The following is a 25618-nucleotide window of genomic DNA, read 5'->3' on the forward strand; positions in this document are numbered from 1 at the left end:
CCCTCAACCCTACTTTACTTAATAACCTTGCTCTTATTCACATTTACTCTTAACTTTCCTCTTTCACACACTTTACCAAACTCAGTCACCAGCTTCTGCAGTTTCTCACATGAATCAGCCACCAGCGCTGTATCATCAGCGAACAACAACTGACTCACTTCCCACGCTCTCTCATCCCCAACAGACCTCATACTTGCCCCTCTTTCCAGAACTCTTGCATTCACCTCCCTAACAACCCCATCCATAAACAAATTAAACAACCATGGAGACATCACACACCCCTGCCGCAAACCTACATTCACTGAGAACTAATCACTTTCCTCTCTTCCTACACGTACACATGCCTTACATCCTCGATAAAAACTTTTCACTGCTTCTAACAACTTGCCTCCCACACCATATATTCTTAATACCTTCCAAAGAGCATCTCTATCAACTCTATCATATGCCTTCTCCAGATCCATAAATGCTACATACAAATCCATTTGCTTTTCTAAGTATTTCTCACATACATTCTTCAAAGCAAACACCTGATCCACACATCCTCTACCACTTCTGAAACCACACTGCTCTTCCCCAATCTGATGCTCTGTACATGCCTTCACCCTCTCAATCAATATCCGCCCATATAATTTACCAGGAATACTCAACAAACTTATACCTCTGTAATTTGAGCACTCACTCTTATCCCCTTTGCCTTTGTACAATGACACTATGCACGCATTCCGCCAATCCTCAGACACCTCACCATGAGTCATACATACATTAAATAACCTTACCAACCAGTCAACTATACAGTCACCCCCTTTTTTAATAAATTCCACTGCAATACCATCCAAACCTGCTGCCTTGCCGGCTTTCATCTTCCGCAAAGCTTTTACTACCTCTTCTCTGTTTACCAACTCATTTTCCCTAACCCTCGCACTTTGCACACCACCTCGACCAAAACACCCTATATCTGCCACTCTATCATCAAACACATTCAACAAATCTTCAAAATACTCACTCCATCTCCTTCTCACATCACCACTACTTGTTATCACCTCCCCATTTGCGCCCTTCACTGAAGTTCCCATTTGCTCCCTTGTCTTACGCACTTTATTTACCTCCTTCCAGAACATCTTTTTATTCTCCCTAAAATTTAATGATACTCTCTCACCCCAACTCTCATTTGCCCTTTTTTTCATCTCTTGCACCTTTCTCTTGACCTCCTGTCTCTTTCTTTTATACGTCTCCCACTCAATATAATTTTTTCCCTGCAAAAATCGTCCAAATGCCTCTCTCTTCTCTTTCACTAATACTCTTACTTCTTCATCCCACCACTCACTACCCTTTCTAATCAACCCACCTCCCACTCTTCTCATGCCACAAGCATCTTTTGCGCAATCCATCACTGATTCCCTAAATACATCCCATTCCTCCCCCACTCCCCTTACTTCCATTGTTCTCACCTTTTTCCATTCTGTACTCAGTCTCTCCTGGTACTTCCTCACACAAGTCTCCTTCCGAAGCTCACTTACTCTCACCACCCTCTTCACCCCAACATTCACTATATATATATATATATATATATATATATATATATATATATATATATATATATATATATATATATATATATAAATGGAAATGGTGAAGAGCTTGTAGATTTATGTGCTGAAAAAGGACTGATGATTGGGAATACCTGGTTTAAAAAGCGAGATATACATAAGTATACTTATGTAAGTAGGAGAAATGGCCAGAGAGCGTTATTGGATTACGTGTTAATTGACAGGCGTGCGAAAGAGAGACTTTTGGATGTTAATGTGCTGAGAGGTGCAACTGGAGGGATGTCTGATCATTATCTTGTGGAGGCTAAGGTGAAGATTTGTATGGGTTTTCAGAAAAGAAGAGTGAATGTTGGGGTGAAGAGGGTGGTGAGAGTAAGTGAGCTTGAGAAGGAGACCTGTGTGAGGAAGTACCAGGAGAGACTGAGTACAGAATGGAAAAAGGTGAGAACAATGTAAGTAAGGGGAGTGGGGGAGGAATGGGATGTATTTAGGGAATCAGTGATGGATTGCGCAAAAGATGCTTGTGGCATGAGAAGAGTGGGAGGTGGGTTGATTAGAAAGGGTAGTGAGTGGTGGGATGAAGAAGTAAGAGTATTAGTGAAAGAGAAGAGAGAGGCATTTGGATGATTTTTGCAGGGAAAAAATGCAATTGAGTGGGAGATGTATAAAAGAAAGAGACAGGAGGTCAAGAGAAAGGTGCAAGAGGTGAAAAAAAGGGCAAATGAGAGTTGGGGTGAGAGAGTATCATTAAATTTTAGGGAGAATAAAAAGATGTTCTGGAAAGAGGTAAATAAAGTGCGTAAGACAAGGGAGCAAATGGGAACTTCAGTGAAGGGCGCAAATGGGGAGGTAATAACAAGTAGTGGTGATGTGAGAAGGAGATGGAGTGAGTATTTTGAAGGTTTGTTGAATGTGTTTGATGATAGAGTGGCAGATATAGGGTGTTTTGGTCGAGGTGGTGTGCAAAGTGCGAGGGTTAGGGAAAATGATTTGGTAGACAGAGAAGAGGTAGTGAAAGCTTTGCGGAAGATGAAAGCCGGCAAGGCTGCAGGTTTGGATGGTATTGCAGTGGAATTTATTAAAATAGGGGGTGACTGTATTGTGGACAGGTTGGTAAGGTTATTTAATGTATGTATGACTTATGGTGAGGTGCCTGAGGATTGGTGGAATGCGTGCATAGTGCCATTGTACAAAGGCAAAGGGGATAAGAGTGAGTGCTCAAATTACAGAGGTATAAGTTTGTTGAGTATTCCTGGTAAATTATATGGGAGGGTATTGATTGAGAGGGTGAAGGCATGTACAGAGCATCAGATTGGGGAAGAGCAGTGTGGTTTCAGAAGTGGTAGAGGATGTGTGGATCAGGTGTTTGCTTTGAAGAATGTATGTGAGAAATACTTAGAAAAGCAAATGGATTTGTATGTAGCATTTATGGATCTGGAGAAGGCATATGATAGAGTTGATAGAGATGCTCTGTGGAAGGTATTAAGAATATATGGTGTGGGAGGAAAGTTGTTAGAAGCAGTGAAAAGTTTTTATCGAGGATGTAAGGCATGTGTACGTGTAGGAAGAGAGGAAAGTGATTGGTTCTCAGTCAATGTAGGTTTGCGGCAGGGGTGTGTGATGTCTCCATGGTTGTTTAATTTGTTTATGGATGGGGTTGTTAGGGAGGTAAATGCAAGAGTTTTGGAAAGAGGGGCAAGTATGAAGTCTGTTGGGGATGAGAGAGCTTGGGAAGTGAGTCAGTTGTTGTTCGCTGATGATACAGCGCTGGTGGCTGATTCATGTGAGAAACTGCAGAAGCTGGTGACTGAGTTTGGTAAAGTGTGTGGAAGAAGAAAGTTAAGAGTAAATGTGAATAAGAGCAAGGTTATTAGGTACAGTAGGGTTGAGGGTCAAGTCAATTGGGAGGTGAGTTTGAATGGAGAAAAACTGGAGGAAGTGAAGTGTTTTAGATATCTGGGAGTGGATCTGGCAGCGGATGGAACCATGGAAGCGGAAGTGGATCATAGGGGGGGGGGGAGGGGGCGAAAATTCTGGGGGCCTTGAAGAATGTGTGGAAGTCGAGAATATTATCTCGGAAAGCAAAAATGGGCATGTTTGAAGGAATAGTGGTTCCAACAATGTTGTATGGTTGCGAGGCGTGGGCTATGGATAGAGTTGTGCGCAGGAGGATGGATGTGCTGGAAATGAGATGTTTGAGGACAATGTGTGGTGTGAGGTGGTTTGATCGAGTGAGTAACGTAAGGGTAAGAGAGATGTGTGGAAATAAAAAGAGCGTGGTTGAGAGAGCAGAAGAGGATGTTTTGAAGTGGTTTGGGCACATGGAGAGGATGAGTGAGGAAAGATTGACCAAGAGGATATATGTGTCGGAGGTGGAGGGAGCAAGGAGAAGAGGGAGACCAAATTGGAGGTGGAAAGATGGAGTGAAAAAGATTTTGTGTGATCGGGGCCTGAACATGCAGGAGGGTGAAAGGAGGGCAAGGAATAGAGTGAATTGGAGCGATGTGGTATACCGGGGTTGACGTGCTGTCAGTGGATTGAACCAAGGCATGTGAAGCGTCTGGGGTAAACCATGGAAAGCTGTGTAGGTATGTATATTTGCGTGTGTGGACGTATGTATATACATGTGTATGGGGGGGGTTGGGCCATTTCTTTCGTCTGTTTCCTTGCGCTACCTCGCAAACGCGGGAGACAGCGACAAAGTATAAAAAAAAAAAAAAATATTATTATTATTATTATTATTATTATTATTATTATTATTATTATGTGAAGCGTCTGGGGTAAACCATGGAAAGTTCTGTAGGGCCTGGATGTGGAAAGGGAGCTGTGGTTTCAGTGCATTATTACATGACAGCAAGAGACTGAGTGTGACCGAATGGGGCCTTTGTTGTCTTTTCCTAGCGCTACCTCGTACACATGAGGGGGGAGGGGGTTGTTATTTCATGTGTGGCGAGGTGGCGATAGGAATAAATGAAGGCAGAAAGTATGAATTATGTACATGTGTATATATGTATATGTCTGAGTGTACATTGTGTACATTGAGATGTATAGGTATGTATATTTGCGTGTCTGGACGTGTATGTATATACATGTGTATGTGAGTGGGTTGGGCCATTCTTTTGTCTGTTTCCTTGCGCTACCTCTCTAACGTGGGAGACAGTGACAAAGCAAAATAGATAAATATAAATCATTATTATTATTATTATTATTATTATTATTATTATTATTATTATTATTATACTTTATCGCTGTCTCCCACGTTAGAGAGGTAGCATGAGGAAACAGATGAAAGAATGGCCCAACCCACCCACATACACATGTATATACATACACATCCACACACGCACATATACCCGCTTTTTTACATTTCAACGTTTTTTTTTTTTTTTATACCTCGTCGCTGTCTCCCGCGTTTGCGAGGTAGCACAAGGAAACAGACGAAAGAAATGGCCCAACCCCCCCATACACATGTACATACACACGTCCACACACGCAAATATACATACCTACACAGCTTTCCATGGTTTACCCCGGACGCTTCACATGCCCCGATTCAATCCACTGACAGCACGTCAACCCCTGTATACCACATCGCTCCAATTCACTCTATTCCTTGCCCTCCTTTCACCCTCCTGCATGTTCAGGCCCCGATCACACAAGATCCTTTTCACTCCATCTTTCCACCTCCAATTTGGTCTCCCTCTTCTCCTCGTTCCCTCCACCTCCGACACATATATCCTCTTGGTCAATCTTTCCTCACTCATTCTCTCCATGTGCCCAAACCACTTCAAAACACCCTCTTCTGCTCTCTCAACCACGCTCTTTTTATTTCCACACATCTCTCTTACCCTTACGTTACTTACTCGATCAAACCACCTCACACCACACATTGTCCTCAGACATCTCATTTCCAGCACATCCATCCTCCTGCGCACAACTCTATCCATAGCCCACGCCTCGCAACCATACAACATTGTTGGAACCACTATTCCTTCAAACATACCCATTTTTGCTTTCCGGGATAATGTTCTCGACTTCCACACATTTTTCAAGGCTCCCAAAATTTTCGCCCCCTCCCCCACCCTATGATCCACTTCCGCTTCCATGGTTCCATCCGCTGACAGATCCACTCCCAGATATCTAAAACACTTCACTTCCTCCAGTTTTTCTCCATTCAAACTCACCTCCCAATTGACTTGACCCTCAACCCTACTGTACCTAATAACCTTGCTCTTATTCACATTTACTCTTAACTTTCTTCTTCCACACACTTTACCAAACTCCGTCACCAGCTTCTGCAGTTTCTCACATGAATCCGCCACCAGCGCTGTATCATCAGCGAACAACAACTGACTCACTTCCCAAGCTCTCCCATCCCCAACAGACTTCATACTTGCCCCTCTTTCCAAGACTCTTGCATTTACCTCCCTAACAACCCCATCCATAAACAAATTAAACAACCATGGAGACATCACACACCCCTGCCGCAAACCTACATTCACTGAGAACCAATCACTTTCCTCTCTTCCTACACGTACACATGCCTTACATCCTCGATAAAAACTTTTCACTGCTTCTAACAACTTGCCTCCCACACCATATATTCTTAATACCTTCCACAGAGCATCTCTATCAACTCTATCATATGCCTTCTCCAGATCCATAAATGCTACATACAAATCCATTTGCTTTTCTAAGTATTTCTCACATACATTCTTCAAAGCAAACACCTGATCCACACATCCTCTACCACTTCTGAAACCACACTGCTCTTCCCCAATCTGATGCTCTGTACATGCCTTCACCCTCTCAATCAATACCCTCCCATATAATTTACCAGGAATACTCAACAAACTTATACCTCTGTAATTTGAGCACTCATTCTTATCCCCTTTGCCTTTGTACAATGGCACTATGCACGCATTCCGCCAATCCTCAGGCACCTCACCATGAGTCATACATACATTAAATAACCTTACCAACCAGTCAACAATACAGTCACCCCCTTTTTTTTATAAATTCCACTGCAATACCATCCAAACCTGCAGCCTTGCCGGCTTTCATCTTCCGCAAAGCTTTTACTACCTCTTCTCTGTTTACCAAATCATTTTCCCTAACCCTCTCACTTTGCACACCACCTCGACCCAAACACCCTATATCTGCCACTCTGTCATCAGACACATTCAACAAACCTTCAAAATACTCATTCCATCTCCTTCTCACATCACCACTACTTGTTATCACCTCCCCATTTACGCCCTTCACTGAAGTTCCCATTTGCTCCCTTGTCTTATGCACCCTATTTACCTCCTTCCAGAACATCTTTTTATTCTCCCTAAAATTTACTGATAGTCTCTCACCCCAACTCTCATTTGCCCTTTTTTTCACCTCTTGCACCTTTCTCTTGACCTCTTGTCTCTTTCTTTTATACTTCTCCCACTCAATTGCATTTTTTCCCTGCAAAAATCGTCCAAATGCCTCTCTCTTCTCTTTCACTAATACTCTTACTTCTTCATCCCACCACTCACTACCCTTTCTAAACAGCCCACCTCCCACTCTTCTCATGCCACAAGCATCTTTTGCGCAATCCATCACTGATGTGACGTTCATTTTTTCATTCTTTTCAAGCTAAAAGTTTGTTTTCTAAATTGTTTCTTACATTTTTCATATGTATATATATGTATGTGTGTGTGTGTGTGTATGTGCGTATGTGTGTGTATGTGTGTGTGTGTGTGTGTGTGTGTGTGTGTGTGTGTATATATATATATGTATATTATCCCTGGGGATAGGGGTGAAAGAATACTTCCCATGTATTCCTCGCGTGTCGTAGAAAGCGACTAGAGGGGACGGGAGCGGGGGGCCAGAAATCCTCCCCTCCTTGTATTAACTTTCTAAAATGGGAAACATTTCAACGTATACATATATATACCTACACAGACACATCCATATATACACATGTACATAATTCATACTTACTGCCTTCATTCATTCCTGTCGCCACCCTGCCACACATGAAATGACAAACCCCTCCCCCACACATGTGCGAGGTAGCATTAGAAAAAGACAACTAGGCCACATTTGTTCACGCTCAGTCTCTAGCTGTCATGTATAATGCACCGAAACCACAGTTCCCTTTCCACATCCAGGCCCCACAAAACTTTCCATGGTTTACCACATACGCTTCACATGCCCTGGTTCAATCCTTTGACAGCACGTCGACCCCGGTATACCACATTGTTCCAATTCACTCTATTCCTTGCATGTCTTTCACCCTCTTACATGTTCAGGCCCGTTCGCTCAAAATCTTTTTCACTCCATCCTTCCACCTCGAAATTGGTCTCCCACTTCTCCTCATTCTCTCCACCTCTGACACATATATCCTCTTTGTCAATCTTTCCTCACTCATTCTTTCCATGAGACCAAACCATTTCAATACACCCTCTTCTGCTCTCTCAACAACACTCTTTTTATTACCACACATCTCTCTTACCCTTTCATTACTTACTGAATCAAACCACCTCAAACCACATATTGTCCTCAAACATCTCATTTCCAGCACATCCACCCTCCTCTGTACAACCCTATCTATAGCCCATGCCTCACAACAATATAACATTGTTGGAACCACTATTCCTTCAAACATACCCATTTTTGCTTTCTGAGATAATGTTCTCACCTTCCACACATTCTTCAACACTCCCAGAACCTTCGTCCCCTCCCCCACCCTGTGACTCACTTCCACTTCCATGGTTCTATCTGCTACCAAATCCACTCCCGGATATCTAAAACACTTCACTTCCTTCAGTTTTTCTCTATTCAAACTGACCTCCCAATTAACTTGTCCCTCAACCCAAGTGTACCTAATAACCTTGTTCTTATTCACATTTACTCTCAGCTTTCTTCTTTCACACACTTTACCAAACTCAGTCACCAGCTTCTGCAGTTTCTCACGCGAATCAGCCTCCAGCACTGTATCATCAGTGAGCAACAACTGACTCACTTCCCAAGCTCTCTCATCCACAACAGACTGCATACCTGCCCATCTCCCCAAAACTCTCGCATTCACCTCCCTAACAACCCCATCCATAAACAAATTAAACAACCACGGAAACATCACACACCCCTGCCGCAAATCAACATTCACTGAGAACCAATCACTTTCCTCTCTTCCTACTCATACACATGCCTTACATCCTCGATAAAAACTTTTCACTGCTTCTGACAACTTGCCTCCCACACCATATATTCTTAATACCTTCCACAGAGCATCTCTATCCACTCTATCATATGCCTTCTCCAGATCCATAAATGCTACATACAAATCCATTTGCTTTTCTAAGTATTTCTCACATACATTCTTCAAAGCAAACACCTGATCCACACATCCTCTACCACTTCTGAAACCACACTGCTCTTCCCCAATCTGATGCTCTGTACATGCCTTCACCCTCTCAATCAATATCTTCCCATATAATTTACCAGGAATACTCAACAAACTTATACCTCTGTAATTTGAGCACTCACTCTTATCCCCTTTGCCTTTGTACAATGGCACTATGCACGCATTCCGCCAATCCTCAGGCACCTCACCATTAGTCATACATACATTAAATAACCTTACCAACCAGTCAACAATACAGTCACCCCCTTTTTTAATAAATTCCACTGCAATACCATCCAAACCTGCAGCCTTGCCGGCTTTCATCTTCCGCAAAGCTTTTACTACCTCTTCTCTGTTTACCAAATCATTTTCCCTAACCCTCTCACTTTGCATTCCTCGCGTGTCGTAGAAAGCGACTAGAGGGGACGGGAGCGGGGGGCCAGAAATCCTCCCCTCCTTATATTTTTTAACTTTCTAAAATGGGAAACAGAAGAAGGAGTCACGCGGGGAGTGCTCATCCTCCTCGAAGGCTCAGATTGGGGTGCGTAAATGTGTGTGGATGTAACCAAGATGTGAAAAAAGGAGAGATAGGTAGTATGTTTGAGGAAAGGAACCTGGATGTTTTGGCTCTGAGTGAAACGAAGCTCAAGGGTAAAGGGGAAGAGTGGTTTGGGAATGTCTTGGGAGTAAAGTCAGGGGTTAGTGAGAAGGCAAGAGCAAGGGAAGGAGTAGCAATACTCCTGAAACAGGAGTTGTGGGAGTATGTGATAGAATGTAAGAAAGTAAATTCTCGATTAATATGGGTAAAACTGAAAGTTGATGGAGAGAGATGGGTGATTATTGGTGCATATGCACCTGGGCATGAGAAGAAAGATCATGAGAGGCAAGTGTTTTGGGAGCATCTGAATGAGTGTGGTAGTGGTTTTGATGCACGAGACCGGGTTATAGTGATGGGTGATTTGAATGCAAACGTGAGTAATGTGGCAGTTGAGGGAATAATTGGTATACATGGGGTGTTCAGTGTTGTAAATGGAAATGGTGAAGAGCTTGTAGATTTATGTGCTGAAAAAGGACTGATGATTGGGAATACCTGGTTTAAAAAGTGAGATATACATAAGTATACTTATGTAAGTAGGAGAGATGGCCAGAGAGCGTTATTGGATTACGTGTTAATTGACAGGCGCGCGAAAGAGAGACTTTTGGATGTTAATGTGCTGAGAGGTGCAACTGGAGGGATGTCTGATCATTATTTTGTTGAGGCTAAGGTGAAGATTTGTATGGGTTTTCAGAAAAGAAGAGTGAATGTTGGGGTGAAGAGGGTGGTGAGAGTAAGTGAGCTTGGGAAGGAGACTTGTGTGAGGAAGTACCAGGAGAGACTGAGTACAGAATGGAAAAAGGTGAGAACAATGGAAGTAAGGGGAGTGGGGGAGGAATGGGATGTATTTAGGGAATCAGTGATGGATTGCGCAAAAGATGCTTGTGGCATGAGAAGAGTCGGAGGTGGGTTGATTAGAAAGGGTAGTGAGTGGTGGGATGAAGAAGTAAGAGTATTAGTGAAAGAGAAGAGAGAGGCATTTGGATGATTTTTGCAGGGAAAAAATGCAATTGAGTGGGAGATGTATAAAAGAAAGAGACAGGAGGTCAAGAGAAAGGTGCAAGAGGTGAAAAAAAGGGCAAATGAGAGTTGGGGTGAGAGAGTATCATTAAATTTTAGGGAGAATAAAAAGATGTTCTGGAAGGAGGTAAATAAAGTGCGTAAGACAAGGGAGCAAATGGGAACTTCAGTGAAGTGCGCAAATGGGGAGGTGATAACAAGTAGTGGTGATGTGAGAAGGAGATGGAGTGAGTATTTTGAAGGTTTGTTGAATGTGTTTGATGATAGAGTGGCAGATATAGGGTGTTTTGGTCGAGGTGGTGTGCAAAGTGAGAGGGTTAGGGAAAATGATTTGGTAATATATATATATATATATATATATATATATATATATATATATATATATATATATATATATATATATATATACATACATATATATTTCTTTCTTTCAAACTATTCGCCATTTCCCGCATTAGCGAGGTAGCGTTAAGAACAAAGGACTGGGCCTTTGAGGGAATACCCTCACCTGGCCTCCTTCTCTGTTCCTTCTTTTGGAAAATTAAAAAAAAAAACCCGAGAGGGGAGGATTTCCAGCCCCCCGCTCCCTCCCCTTTTAGTTGCCTTCTATGACACGCAGGGAATACGTGGGAAGTATTCTTAATCCCCTATCCCCAGGGATATATATATATATATATATATATATATATATATATATATATATATATATATATATATATATATATGTATTTATTCATTTATTTTGCTTTGTCACTGTCTCCTGCGTTAGCGAGGTAGTGCAAGGAAACAGACGAAAGACTGGCCAACTCACCCATATACACATGTATATACATATACAACGTCCACACATGAAAATTTTTTTTTTTTTTTGCTTTGTCGCTGTCTCCCGCGTTTGCGAGGTAGCGCAAGGAAACAGACGAAAGAAATGGCCCAACCCACCCCCATACACATGTATATACATACGTCCACACATGCAAATATACATACCTACACAGCTTTCCATGGTTTACCCCAGACACTTCACATGCCCTGATTCAACCCACTGACAGCACGTCAACCCCAGTATACCACATCGATCCAATTTACTCTATTCCTTGCCCTCCTTTCACCATCCTGCATGTTCAGGCCCCGATCACACAAAATCTTTTTCACTCCATCTTTCCACCTCCAATTTGGTCTCCCACTTCTCCTCGTTCCCCCCACCTCCGACACATATATCCTCTTGGTCAATCTTTCCTCACTCGTTCTCTCCATGTGCCCAAACCATTTCAAAACACCCTCTTCTGCTCTCTCAACCGCGCTCTTTTTATTTCCACACATCTCTCTTACCCTTACGTTACTTACTCGATCAAACCACCTCACACCACACATTGTCCTCAAACATCTCATTTCCAGCACATCCATCCTCCTGCGCACAACTCTATCCATAGCCCACGCCTCACAACCATACAGCATTGTTGGAACCACTATTCCTTCAAACATACCCATTTTTGCTTTCCGAGATAATGTTCTCAACTTCCACACATTCTTCAAGGCTCCCAGAATTTTCGCCCCCTCCCCCACCCTATGATCCACTTCCGCTTCCATGGTTCCATCTGCTGCCAGATCCACTCCCAGATATCTAAAACACTTTACTTCCTCCAGTTTTTCTCCATTCAAACTTACCTCCCAATTGACTTGACCCTCAACCCTACTGTACCTAATAACCTTGCTCTTATTCACATTTACTCTTAACTTTCTTCTTTCACACACTTTACCAAACTCAGTCACCAGCTTCTGCAGTTTCTCACATGAATCAGCCACCAGCGCTGTATCATCAGCGAACAACTGACTCACTTCCCAAGCTCTCTCATCCCCAACAGACTTCATACTTGCCCCTCTTTCCAAAACTCTTACATTCACCTCCCTAACACCCACAAATATACATACCTATACATCTCAACGTATACATATATACACACACAGACCTATACATATATACACATGTACATAATTCATGCTGTCTGCCTTTATTCATTCCCATCGCCACCCCGCCACACATGAAATAACAACCCCCTCCCCTCAAATGTGCGCGAGGTAGCGCTAGGAAAAGACAACAAAGGCCACTTTTGTTTACACTCAGTCTCTAGATGTCATGTAATAATGCACCGAAACCACAGCTCCCTTTCCACATTCAGGCCCCACAGAACTTTCCATGGTTTACCCCAGATGCTTCACATGCCCTGGTTCAATCCATTGACACCATGTTGGCCCCGGTATACCACATCATTCCAATTCACTCTATTCCATGCACGCCTTTCACCCTCCTGTATGTTCAGGCCGCAATCACTCAAAATCTTTTTCACTCCATCTTTCCACCTCCAATTTGGTCTCGCACTTCTCCTCGTTCCCTCCACCTCTGACACATATATCCTCTTGGACAATCTTTCCTCACTCATTCTCTCCATGTGACCAAACCATTTTAAAACACCCTCTTCTGCTCTCTCAACCACACTCTTTTTATTACCACACATCTCTCTTACCCTATTATTACCTACTCGATCAAACCACCTCACATCACATATTGTCCTCAAACATCTCATTTCCAGCACATCCACCCTCCTGCGCACAACTCTATCCATAGCCCATGCCTCGCAACCATATAACATTTTTGGAACCACTATTCCCTCAAATATACCCATTTTTGCTTTCCGAGATAATGTTCTCGACTTCCACACATTCTTCAACGCTCCCAGAACTTTTGCCCCCTCTCCCACCCTATGATTCACTTCCGCTTACATGGTTCCATCCGCTGCCAAATCCACTCCCAGATATCTAAAACACTTCACTTACTCCAGTTTTTCTCCATTCAGACTTACTTCCCAGTTGACTTGTCCCTCAACACTACTGTACCTAATAACCTTGCTCTTAATCACATTTACTCTCAGCTTTCTTCTTTCACACACTTTACCAAACTCAGTCACCAGCTTCTGCAATTTCTCGCCTGAATCAGCCACCAGCACTGTATTATCAGTGAACAACAACTGACTCACTTCCCAAGCTCTTTCATCCACAACAGACTTCATACTTGCCCCTCTCTCCAAAACTCTTGCATTCACCTCCCTAACAACCCCATCCATAAACAAATCAAACAACCATGGAGACTTCACACACCCCTGCCGCAAACCTACATTCACTGAGAACCAATCACTTTTCTCTCTTCCTACACATATACATGCCTTACATCCTAAATAAAAACTTTTCACTGCTTCTAACAACTTGCCTCCCACATCATATATTCTTAATACCTTCCAAAGAGCATCTCTATCAAGTCTGTCATATGCCTTCTCCAGATCCATAAATGCTACATACAAATCCATTTGCTTTTCTAAGTATTTCTCACATACATCCTTCAAAGCAAACACCTGATCCAGACATCCTCTACCACTTCTAAAACCACACTGCTCTTCCCCAATCTGATGCTCTGTATATGCCTCCACCCTCTCAATCAATATCCCTCCCATATAATTTCCCAGGAATACTCAACAACCTTATACCTCTGTAATTTGAGCACTCACTTTTATCCCCTTTGCCTTTGTACAATGGCACTTTTTATCCCATTTGCCTTTGTACAATGGCACATTTTATCCCCTTTGCCTTTGTACAATGGCACTTTTTATCCACTTTGCCTTTGTACAATGGCACTATGCAAGCATTCTGCCAATCCTCAGGCACCTCACCATGAGTCATACATACATTAAATAACCTTACCAACCAGTCAACAATACAGTCACCCCCTTTTTTGATAAATTCCACTGCAATCCCATCCAAACCCGCTGCCTTGCCGGGTTTCATCTTCCTCAAAGCTTTTACTACCTCTTCCCTGTTTACCAAATCATTTTCCCTAACCCTCTCACTTTGCACGCCACCTCTACCAAAACATCCTATATCTGCCACTCTATCATCAAACACATTCAGCAAACCTTCAAAATACTCACTCCATCTCCTTCTCACATCACCACTACTTGTTATCACCTCCCCATTAGCCCCCTTCACTGAAGTTCCCATTTGCTCCCTTGTCTTACACACTTTATTTACCTCCTTCCAAAACATCTTTTTATTCTCCCTAAAATTTAATGATACTCTCACACCCCAACTCTCATTTGCCCTCTTTTTCACCTCTTGCACCTTTCTCTTGACCTCCTGCCTCTTTCTTTTATACATCTCCCACTCATTTGCATTTTTTCCCTGCAAAAATCGTCCAAGTGCTTCTCTCTTCTCTTTCACTAATAATCTTACTTCTTCATCCCACCACTCACTACCCTTTCTAATCAACCCACCTCCCATGCTTCTCATGCCACAAGCATCTTCTGCGTAAGCCATCACTGCTTCCCTAAATACATCCCATTCCTCCCCCACTCTCCTTACACCCTTTGTTCTCATCTTTTTCCATTCTGTACTCAGTCTCTCCTGGTACTTCCTCGCACAAGTCTCCTTCCCAAGCTCACTTACTCTCACCACTCTTTTTACCCCAACATTCTCTCTTCTTTTCTGAAAACCCATACAAATCTTCACCTTCGCCTCCACAAGATAATGATCAGACATCCCTCCAGTTGCACCTCTCAGCACATTAACATCCAAAAGTCTCTCTTTCATGTGCCTATCAATTAACACATAATCCAATAACGCTCTCTGGCCATCTCTCCTACTTACATACGTATACTTATGTATATCTCTCTTTTTAAACCAGATATTCCCAATCACCAGTCCTTTTTCAGCACATAAATCTACAAGCTCCTCACCATTTCCATTTACAACATTGAACACCCCATGTACACCAATTATTCCCTCAACTGCCACATTGCTCACCTTTGCATTCAAATCACCCATCAATATAACCCGGTCTTGTGCATCAAAACCACTAACACACTCATTCAGCTGCTCCCAAAACACTTGCCTCTCATGATCTTTCTTCTCATGCCCAGGTGCATATGCACCAATAATCACCAATCTCTCTCCATCCACTTTCAGTTTTACCCATATCAATCTAGAGTTTACTTTCTTACACTCTATCACATACTCCAACAACTCCTATTTCAGGAGTAGTGCTACTCCTTCCCCTGCTCTTGTCCTCTCACTAACCCCTGACTTTACTCCCAAGACATTCCCAAACCACTCTTCCCCTTTACCATTGAGCTTCATTTCTCTCATAGCCAAAACATCCAGGTTCCTTTCCTCAAACATACTACCTATCTGTCCTTTTGTCTCATTGTAGTTACATCCACACACATTTAGACACCCCAATCTGAGCCTTCGAGGAGGATGAGCACTCCCCGCATGACTCCTTCTGTTTCTCCTTTTAGAAAGTTAAAATACAAGGAGGGGAGGGTTTCCAGCCCCTCACTCCTGTCCCCTCTAGTCGCCTTCTTCGACACGTGAGGAATGTGTGGGAAGTATTCTTTCTCCCCTATCTCCAGGGATATATGTATATATATATATATATATATATATATATATATATATATATATATATATATATATATATATATATATACACATATATACACAGGTATAAAACTCTCTCCCCATAACACACAATTAGTAAATACTTTCACTTTGCTTCTTCTGATTCTATTTCATTGATCTCTCTATATTTCTATTAAGGCCTGGTCTTGATGTGGACTTTTGTCTTTTACTAGAGCCTCTAATGTGAAAGAAATGTATACACAGGTAGAGACAGGGGTACACAGTATAAAACTCTCTGTCCATAACACACAATTAGTAATCGCAATTAATAATCACTCACACACACAGATTGAGAGAGATGCATGCAAGCAGCAAAAAGTAGACCATTTTCAAATGGATTGCAGTTTATGTAGGCCTACTTTGCAAGTAATAGGAGAGGGTAGATTGTTTTGGGATTCCCTGAATGCAGAATTTCTTAAATGTCATTCCACTGTGACATAACTAGGAGTAAAAGGGATTAACATATGGAGGGATAAGGAAAGATTTTATTTATACAGTACCATGCTAAGAAGGAGTTGCTAGAAAATATATCAAACTTAGTTTACATTAAACCATCTACAACTCTTTCACTAAGGAAAACAAGGTAACTCAAGAAAATGTAAGACCATTAGCATGAAGCAGAGTCAAAATCACTGAGTGAGAACTATCAACTCAAGAGCATGTAAGACCATTAGCATGAAACAGAGTCAAAACCACTTGAGGTGAGAACTGTTTACAAGATGAGAACAGAAGTAAGTAAAAAGACAGACAATACTGCTGTTCCACAGATAAGGAAATTTATGTTTGTAATGTTGAGTCATGAAGCAAATGAGTAATCAATCCTAGTTACCTGAGGAACATTATATAAGACCACTAGTGCTGCAGGAATTTGGCAAGGTTATTCATGAATCACAGTGTGAGGAAATCAGTTGTAAAGATAGAACTGAGTAACATTGACATGTGTCATCATAGTTGGAAAGAATATTTTCAGTAATTTTTGAGCCTAGAGTGAACTGCCTCTGTTCATAGACTCTCAGGTATTAAAGGTGCTATTAAGGGAGGCAGTGCTGGCATTTGCAAGAGTGGTATGTAACATGCAGTTGGGCAGGGGAGAAAGGATAGTGAGTGGTGGGGTGAGACAGTAAAGTTGCTATTGAAAGAGAAAAGAGAGGTGTATAGTTGGTACTTACGGTGAAGGAGTACAAATGAATGAGAGATGTACAAAAGAAAGCAGTAGGAGGTCAAGAGGAAAGTATAGAGGTTGAAAAAGAGAGCAAACGAGATTGGGGTGTTGAGCATCAGCAAACTTCAGGGAGAATAAGATGTCCCATAAGGAGGTCAGTAGTGTGACAAAAACAAGAGAACCAATTGAAAATTTTATGAAAAGGGCAATTAAAAGAAAATGTACTTGTGATAGCAGGCATTGATGTGGTGAAGAGTTGAATTAAGTATTTTGAGTGATTGTTAAATGTGTTTGTTGACACAGTGGCGGTTGTAGGGTGTTCAGGTTAGGGAGGTATGCAAAATGAGAGAGTTGTGGAAAGTGGTTTGGTGAAAAGAAAAGAGATGGTAAAATCCTTGTCCAGGATGAAATTTCGCAAGTAGTTGGATTGGATGGTATTGCAGTTGATTCTTTAGAAAGGTGGTGACTGTGTTTTTGATTGGTTAGTTAGGATTTTTAAAAAGCATGTATGGATAATGGTGAGGTGCCTGAGGATTGGCAGAGTTCATGTATAGTACCATCCATTATTTACTGGTAAGGGGGACTAAAGTGAATGCTTTAACTTCAGGGATATAAGTTTGTTGAGTGTATCTGGTAAGTTGAATGGGAGAATTGGCAGAGTTCATGTATAGTACCATCCATTATTTACTGGTAAGGGGGACTAAAGTGAATGCTTTAACTTCAGGGATATAAGTTTGTTGAGTGTATCTGGTAAGTTGAATGGGAGAGTGTTGATTTCTTGAGAGTGTGAAGGCATGGACCAAGCATCAGACTGGAGAGGAACAATGTGGATTCAGGAGTGGAAGACTGTTTAATTTGTCTCTGGGTGGGTGTTTAGGGATGTCATGCAGTCTGAAAGGGGTGAGGAGACTTGGGAAGTGAATGTTGTTTGCTGTTGACACAGCATTGGTGTGAGACTCAAGTAAGGAACTGCAGAATTCGTTATCTGAGTTTGGTGGTGTGAAATGAGGAAGTTGAGAGTAAATGTGAATAAAAGCAAGGTTTTTAGATGCAGGAGGACAGAGGGACAGGTTGTTTGGAGTGTGGCTTTAAATGGAAATAAATTGGAGAAAGTGGAGTGTTTTAGGTGCCTGCCACGTGGCAGCAAATGGAACCATAGATGCTGAAGCAAGTTCTAGTTTGGGTAAGGGGTCGAAGGTTCTAGCTGCAATGAGGAATGTGTGGATAGAGAGATTGTCATCTAGGATGGCAAAAATGGGTATGTTTGAAAATATAGTAGTCCTAACAATGTTGTGTAGATGCAGGGGATGGGCTATAGATGAGAATGTGTGGAGGAGGGTGGATGTGTTTGAAATGAAATATTTGAGGAAAATTTGAGGTATGAGGAGTGTTGTTTAAGTAAGCAGTAAAAGGGTAAGAGAGAGGTGAAGTAATGATGTGAATGTGGTTGATAGAGCTGGAAAGGGTGTGCTCAAATGCTGCACATGCCATGCTGCCCACCATGTCAGTTCTTTGCTAACATTCAGAGAGTAATGATGCATTGTTTACCACTCATGTATTTCACTGCTACCCACTTACACCAATCACTGCTATGCCTAAGGGTCTAGCAAATACTCTTACTACAAGTGAGTTTTTTCAAAATATTGAATGAACTTAAGTATGGGTCTACTTCTTCAGCAGTTGAATGCTATTATGGCAATAATGAGTGTAGCATCTAGACCTTAATGGAGAAAAGTGAAAGTATCAGAAAAGTCTTTTCTAAGCAATGCATCTCAGGATACCAACAGATATGAAGATAAAGGATGCTTTTCCATTTAACACTTTGACATTCACAAAATTGTTCACCCTACCCTAAAAATACAGAAGTTTCAGGATTAATGGAATGTATTTTTCTTTCTAAAGTATCAAAGATTATGTTAATAGAATGCAGAAAGCAAATTCAAGAGTAAGTTTGGCTCATGCCCAAATGCATATTACAAGAATAGTATTCCTTAATAGTTTAGCATTTTCTGCTGCACAGCAAAGCATGACATCACTAGATATATGCTTATCACAAAGTAAACATTTCTTTCTATATGTTTTGTATGGATTTACATGAAATTAGTTGACATTTTTTGTTACATATTGCACACTGAGTTTTTTGTGATATGATTCATACAAGACTACCTTGTTCATAGAATTGAGTGCAATACATTTGAGAAATTATGACATGTAGGTGACATCGTCTGAGGGGTTGGTCATGAGGGTGCATCAGCCTAACAGCCAGCCAGGCAAGTGATTATTTTTATCTTCTTTATTTAGCTGAACGTATTGTGCTTCCCAGTTTTATGAACATATTTCATTTTGAAAGAAGAAAAATTAAAAATGTTGTCATAATTGAATATTATTTACTACTCCAGCAATAGTGCATGGTAAATATGAATGAAATTCAACACATTTGTTATAAACTGAGAATACCATTGTTTTTTCTCTTGTAAGCTATTCTTATCTTCCTCATTACATCCTTCCAATATTGTTACCGAGATGGAAATAATTGGCTGTTGCAGCATGTTATGCCAACATAGATGCACAATATGCCACATAGAATGCACGTCACTACCAATTCACGTATCACCACTCACCTCACACAGCTCCTGTACTGACCTAATTCACATACAAAAACAAATCATGGCATTGATATTATTCAGTAGGTTCTTGTATGGTTCATAAATCACATGGGTTTGCGGTACTCCCTTTTTCTGTTTATCTCAACGTCATTCCTCTATTTTTTCAATGAAATACATATTACAAACAGAGACTAAACAGAATGTGTAATTCTTTAGATAAGTCAGTCTGCTTACATTTTATGAACGTTTATGTACTATATTGAATTTACACATACAATCTCCAACCATCAATAAATGATGATGACAGAAGCTAAATCTCCAACAGTTTCCTTGTACCTATAACAATCATTGGCTGCATGTGCAAACAATTTTTCACTGACTTGAATTGAATATAACGTAGGATAATCCAATTTACCTGAGCGCATGCCAATGATGATTTATTTTTATGACAAACAGGGCTCACCACTCAGCCGAGCAGACTTGAGAGCGGTGAATGTGAACCTCTGTGACATGTGTGTCATCTTGAGTGCCAAGGTTCCCAGCAATGATGATCCAACCCTAGCAGATAAAGAAGCCATCCTTGCCTCCCTCAACATCAAGGCCATGACTTTTGATGACACTATTGGTGTTCTTAACCAAAGTATGTTGAATCTATTAAATGTAGTTGTTACTAAAGGTGTCAATGTATGTATGATTGTAGAGTTGTCAGAATATGAATATCAGATTTGTGACTTTCATGTTGGCTGAGAAGGCATGACACAAAATGCCCTAATCAAAGTCATTCCCTGAGACGGGAGAAGAATTTTACCTCTGAGTTTCCCCACATGTCATAGAAGGGAACAAAAGTGGGAGGGAACAAGGGACTAGAAACACTTCTCTTCTTGTATTTCAATTTCTGAAAGAGGAAATAGATAGAGGAGTCAAGCAGGGAGTGCTCATCTTCCTCAAAGACTCAGATTGGGGTGTCTGAATGCGTGTGGATGTAACCAAGATGAGAAGAGAGAAGAGATGGGTAGTATGTTTGAGGAAAGCACCCTGAATGTTCTGGTTCTGAGTGAAATAAAGCTCAAGGGTAAAGGGGAAAAAATGGTGTAGAAATGTCTTGGGAGTAAAGTTAAGGGTTAGTGAGAGGACAAGAGGTAAGGAAGGAGTAGCACTACTCCTGAAGCAGGGGTTGTGGGAGTGCGTGTTAGTGTAAGAAAATAAATTCTAGATTGATGTGTGTAAATGTAAGAAAATAAATTGTAGATTGATGTGTATAAAACTGAAAGTGGCAGATGAGAGATGGGTGATTATTCATGCTTATGCACCTGGTCATTAAAAGAAAGATCATTAAAGGCAAGTGTTTTTGGAGCAGTTGAGTGTGTCAGTAGTTTTGGTGCTTAAGACCAACTATTCATGATGGATGATTTAAATGTAAAGGTGAGTAATGTGGTAGTTGAGGGTATGATTGGTGCACATGGGGATGATCAATGTTATAGATGTAAATGGTGAAGAGCTTGTGGAGTTATGTACAGAAAAAAGACTGGTGATTGGGAATACCTGGTTTAAAGAGATATACACAAGTAAATGTATGTGAGTAGGAGAGATGGTCAAAGGGCATTATTGGATTATGTGCTAATTGATAGATGTGTAAAAGAGAGACTTTTGGATATAAATGTTCTGAGAGGGGCAACTCGTAGAATCTTGTGGAGGTGAGGGTGAAGATTTCTAACAGATTTTGAAAAAGGGGAGATGAGACAGTGTCAGGGAGTAGAGAGTGGTGAGAGTAAGTGAGCTTGGAAAGGAGACTTGTGTGAAGAAATACAGCATAGAATGATAAAAGGTTAGAGCAAATGAAGTGAAGGGAGTGGATGAGGAATGGGAGGTATTTAGGAAGCATTGATGGCATGTGCAAGAGATGCATACAGATTGCAAAAGGCGGGAGGTGGGCAGATTAAAAAGGGTAGTTAGCAGTGGGATGAAGAAGTAAACTTGCTAGTGAAAAAGAAAGGAGTGGCATATGAGTGGTACTTTCAAGAAAGGAGTGCAAATGATTGGAAGATGTATAAGAGAGTGGTAGGAGATCAAGAGGAAGGTGCAGGGGTTGGAAAAGAGGGCACATTAGAGTTGGGATGAGTGAGTATCATCAGACTTTAAGAAGAATAAGAAGATGTTATGGAAGGAGGTAAATAATGTGTGAAATAGAAGAGAAGAAACTGAAACATCGCTGAAGCGAGTAAAAGGGTAAGTGATAAAAGGCAGTAATGGAGTGAGTATTTTGAAGGACTGTTAAATGTTTAATGATAGAGTGGCAGATTTAGGGTGTATAGGTAGTGGTGGTATGCAAAGTAAGAGTAAGGGAGAGTGGTTTGGTGAAAAGAGAAGAGATGCTGAGACCCTTGTGGAAGATGAAATTTGGCAAGGTATTTGGATGGTATTGCAGTTGAATTTATTAACAAAGTGGGTGACTGTGTTGTTGATTGGTTGGAAAGGATATTCATTGTATGTATGGATCATGGTGAAGTGCTTGAGGATTTAAGGAATGCATATATAGTGCTGTTGTATAAAGGCAAAGGTGATAAAAATATTCAAACTAGAGGCATAAGCTTGTTGAGTATACCTGGGAAATTATATGGGAAGGTATTGATTTGGAGGGTGAAGGCATGGTCAGAGCATCAGATTGGGAAGGAGCAGTGTGGTTTTAGAAGTGGTAGAGGATGTTTGGATCAGGTGTTTGCTTTGAAGAATGTGTGTGAGAAATACTTAGAAAAGCAGATGGATTTGTATGTGGCCTTTATGGATCTGGAGAGGGCATATGATAAGGTTGATAGAGATGCTTTGTGGAAGATTTTAAGATCATATGGTGTGGTAGGTGATCTGCTAGAAGCAGTGAGAAGTTTGTATCAAGGCTGTAAGGCATGTCGACAAGTAGGAAGAGAGGAGAGTGATTGATTCACAGTAAAGGTCAGTCTCCAGCATGGATGTGTGATGTCACCATGGTTGTTTGATTTGTTTATGGATTGGTTGGTTAGGGAGTTAAATGCAAGGATTTTGGAGAGAGGGGTGAGTATGCATTTTATTTGGGGTGAGAGGGACTGGAAAGTGAGTCAGTTGTTGTTTGCTGATGATACAGCACTAATGGCTGATTCAAGTGAGGAAATGCAGAAATTGGTGACTGAGTTTGGAAGAGTGTGTGAAAGCAGAAAGTTGAGATTAATGTAAATAAAAACAATGTTATTAGGTTCAATAGGGTTGAGGGACAAGTTAGTTCGGATGCAGGTTTGAATGGAGAAAAATTGGAGGAAGTGAATTGTTTTAGATATCTGAGAATAGACTTTGCAGTGACTGGGACCATGGAAGCAGAAGTGAGTCATGGGGTGGGGTAGGGGGCAAAGGTTCTCGGAGCGATGAACAATGTTTCAAAGGAGAGAACGTTATCTCAGAGAGCAAAATTGGGTGTTTGAAGGAAAAGTAGTTCCAACAATATTATGTGGTTGCAAGTCATGGGCTGTAGATAGGGTTGTATGGAGGAAGGTGGATGTGTTGGAAATGAAGTGTTTGAGGACAGTATGTGGTGTGAGGTGGTTTGATTGAGTAAATAATGAAAGGGTAAGAGAGATGTGTGAAAATAAAAAGTTTGGTTGAGAGGGCAGAAGAGGGTGTGTTGCAGTGGTTTTTAACATATGGATAGAATAAATGAGGAAAGATTGACAAAGAGGATATATGTTTTAGAGGTGAAGGGAACAAGGAGAAGTGAGAGACCAAATTGGAGGTGGAAGGATGGATTGACACAGATTTTGAATGATCAGGGCCTGAACATACAGGAGGGTGAGAGATGTGCAAGGAATAGAGTGAATTGGAACAATATAGTATATCGGGGTTGACATCCTGTAATTGGACTGAACCAGGGTATGTGAAATATCTGGGGTAAACCACGGAAAGGTCTGAGGGGCCTTGATGTGGAAAGGAAACTGTAGTTTTGGTGCATTACACATGACAGCTAGAGACTGAGTGTGAACGAATGGGGCCTTTTCTATCTGTTTTCCTAGTGCCACCTTGATGGAGCAAGGGATACTGAGGTCCAGGTGAGGATATTCCCTCAAAGGCCCAGTCCTCTGTTCTTAACGCTACCTCGCTATCGCGGGAAATAGCGAATAGTATGAAAAAAAAAATATTCATTATTTATTTATTTTGCTTTGTCGCTGTCTTCCGCGTTTGCGAGGTAGCGCAAGGAAACAGACGAAAGAAATGGCCCAACCCACCCCCATACACATGTATATACATACACGTCCACACACGCAAATATACATACCTATACATCTCAATGTACACGTATATATACACACACAGACACATACATATATACCCATGCACACAATTCACACTGTCTGCCTTTATTCATTCCCATCGCCACCTCACCACACATGGAATACCATCCCCCTCCCCCCTCATGTGTGCGAGGTAGTGCTAGGAAAAGACAACAAAGGCCCCATTTGTTCACACTCAGTCTCTAGCTGTCATGCAATAATGCCCGAAACCACAGCTCCCTTTCCACATCCAGGCCCCACACAACTTTCCATGGTTTACCCCAGATGCTTCACATGCCCTAATTCAATCCACTGACAGCACGTCAACCCCGGTATACCACATCGATCCAATTCACTCTATTCCTTGCCCGCCTTTCACCCTCCTGCATGTTCAGGCCCCGATCACTCAAAATCTTTTTCACTCCATCTTTCCGCCTCCAATTTGGTCTCCCACTTCTCATTCCCTCCACCTCTGACACATATATCCTCTTGGTCAACCTTTCCTCACTCATTCTCTCCATGTGACCAAACCATTTCAAAACACCCTCTTCTCCTCTCTCAACCACACTCTTTTTTATTACCACACATCTCTCTTACCCTTACATTACTTACTCGATCAAACCACCTCACACCACATATTGTCCTCAAACATCTCATTTCCTGCACATCCACCCTCCTCCACACAACTCTATCCATAGCCCACACCTTGCAACCATATAACATTGTTGGAACCACTATTCCTTCAAACATACCCATTTTTGCTTTCCGAGATAATGCTTTCAACTTCCACACATTCTTCAACGCTCCCAGAACTTTTGCCCCCTCCATCACCCTATGATTCACTTCCACTTCCATGGTTCCATCCATTGCCAAATCCACTCCCAGATATCTAAAACATTTCACTTCCTCCAGTTTTTCTCCATTCAAACTTACCTCCCAATTGACTTGACCTTCAACCCTACTGTACCTAATAACCTTGCTCTTATTTACATTTACTCTCAACTTTCTTCTTTCACACACTTTACCAAACTCAGTCACCAGCTTCTGCAGTTTCTCACATGAATCAGCCACCAGCACTGTATCATCAGCAAACAACAACTGACCCACTTCCCAAGCTCTCTCATCCACAGCAGACTGCATACTTGCCCCTCTTTCCAAAACTCTTGCATTCACCTACCTAACAACCCCATCCATAAACAAATTAAACAACCATGGAGACATCACACACCCCTGCCGCAAACCTACATTCACTGAGAACCAATCACTTTCCTCTCTTCCTACACATACACATGCCTTACATCCTCGATAAAAACTTTTCACTGCTTCTAACAACTTTCCTCCCCCACCATATATTCTTAATACCTTCCACAGAGCATCTCTATCAACTCTATCATATGCCTTCTCCAGATCCATAAATGCTACATACAAATCCATTTGCTTTTCTAAGTATTTCTCACATACATTCTTCAAAGCAAACACCTGATCCACACATCCTCTACCACTTCTGAAA

General features: G+C 41.5%; 1 protein-coding gene across 48 annotated transcripts in view; it reads left to right on the forward strand.

Annotated features, from left to right (window-relative positions):
- Positions 1 to 25618, forward strand: part of slo (calcium-activated potassium channel slo) — a 1069848-nt gene that overhangs the window by 946611 nt on the left and 97619 nt on the right. For all 48 annotated transcript variants that reach the window (XM_071687050.1, XM_071687052.1, XM_071687045.1 and 45 more), the window contains one exon: positions 20276 to 20459. In XM_071687050.1, coding sequence (XP_071543151.1) covers positions 20276 to 20459 — 184 coding nt within the window. The remainder of the gene's footprint in view (positions 1 to 20275; positions 20460 to 25618) is intronic.

The sequence above is a fragment of the Panulirus ornatus genome, chromosome 43, assembly GCF_036320965.1.
Source record: "Panulirus ornatus isolate Po-2019 chromosome 43, ASM3632096v1, whole genome shotgun sequence".
Lineage (NCBI taxonomy): Eukaryota > Metazoa > Arthropoda > Malacostraca > Decapoda > Palinuridae > Panulirus > Panulirus ornatus.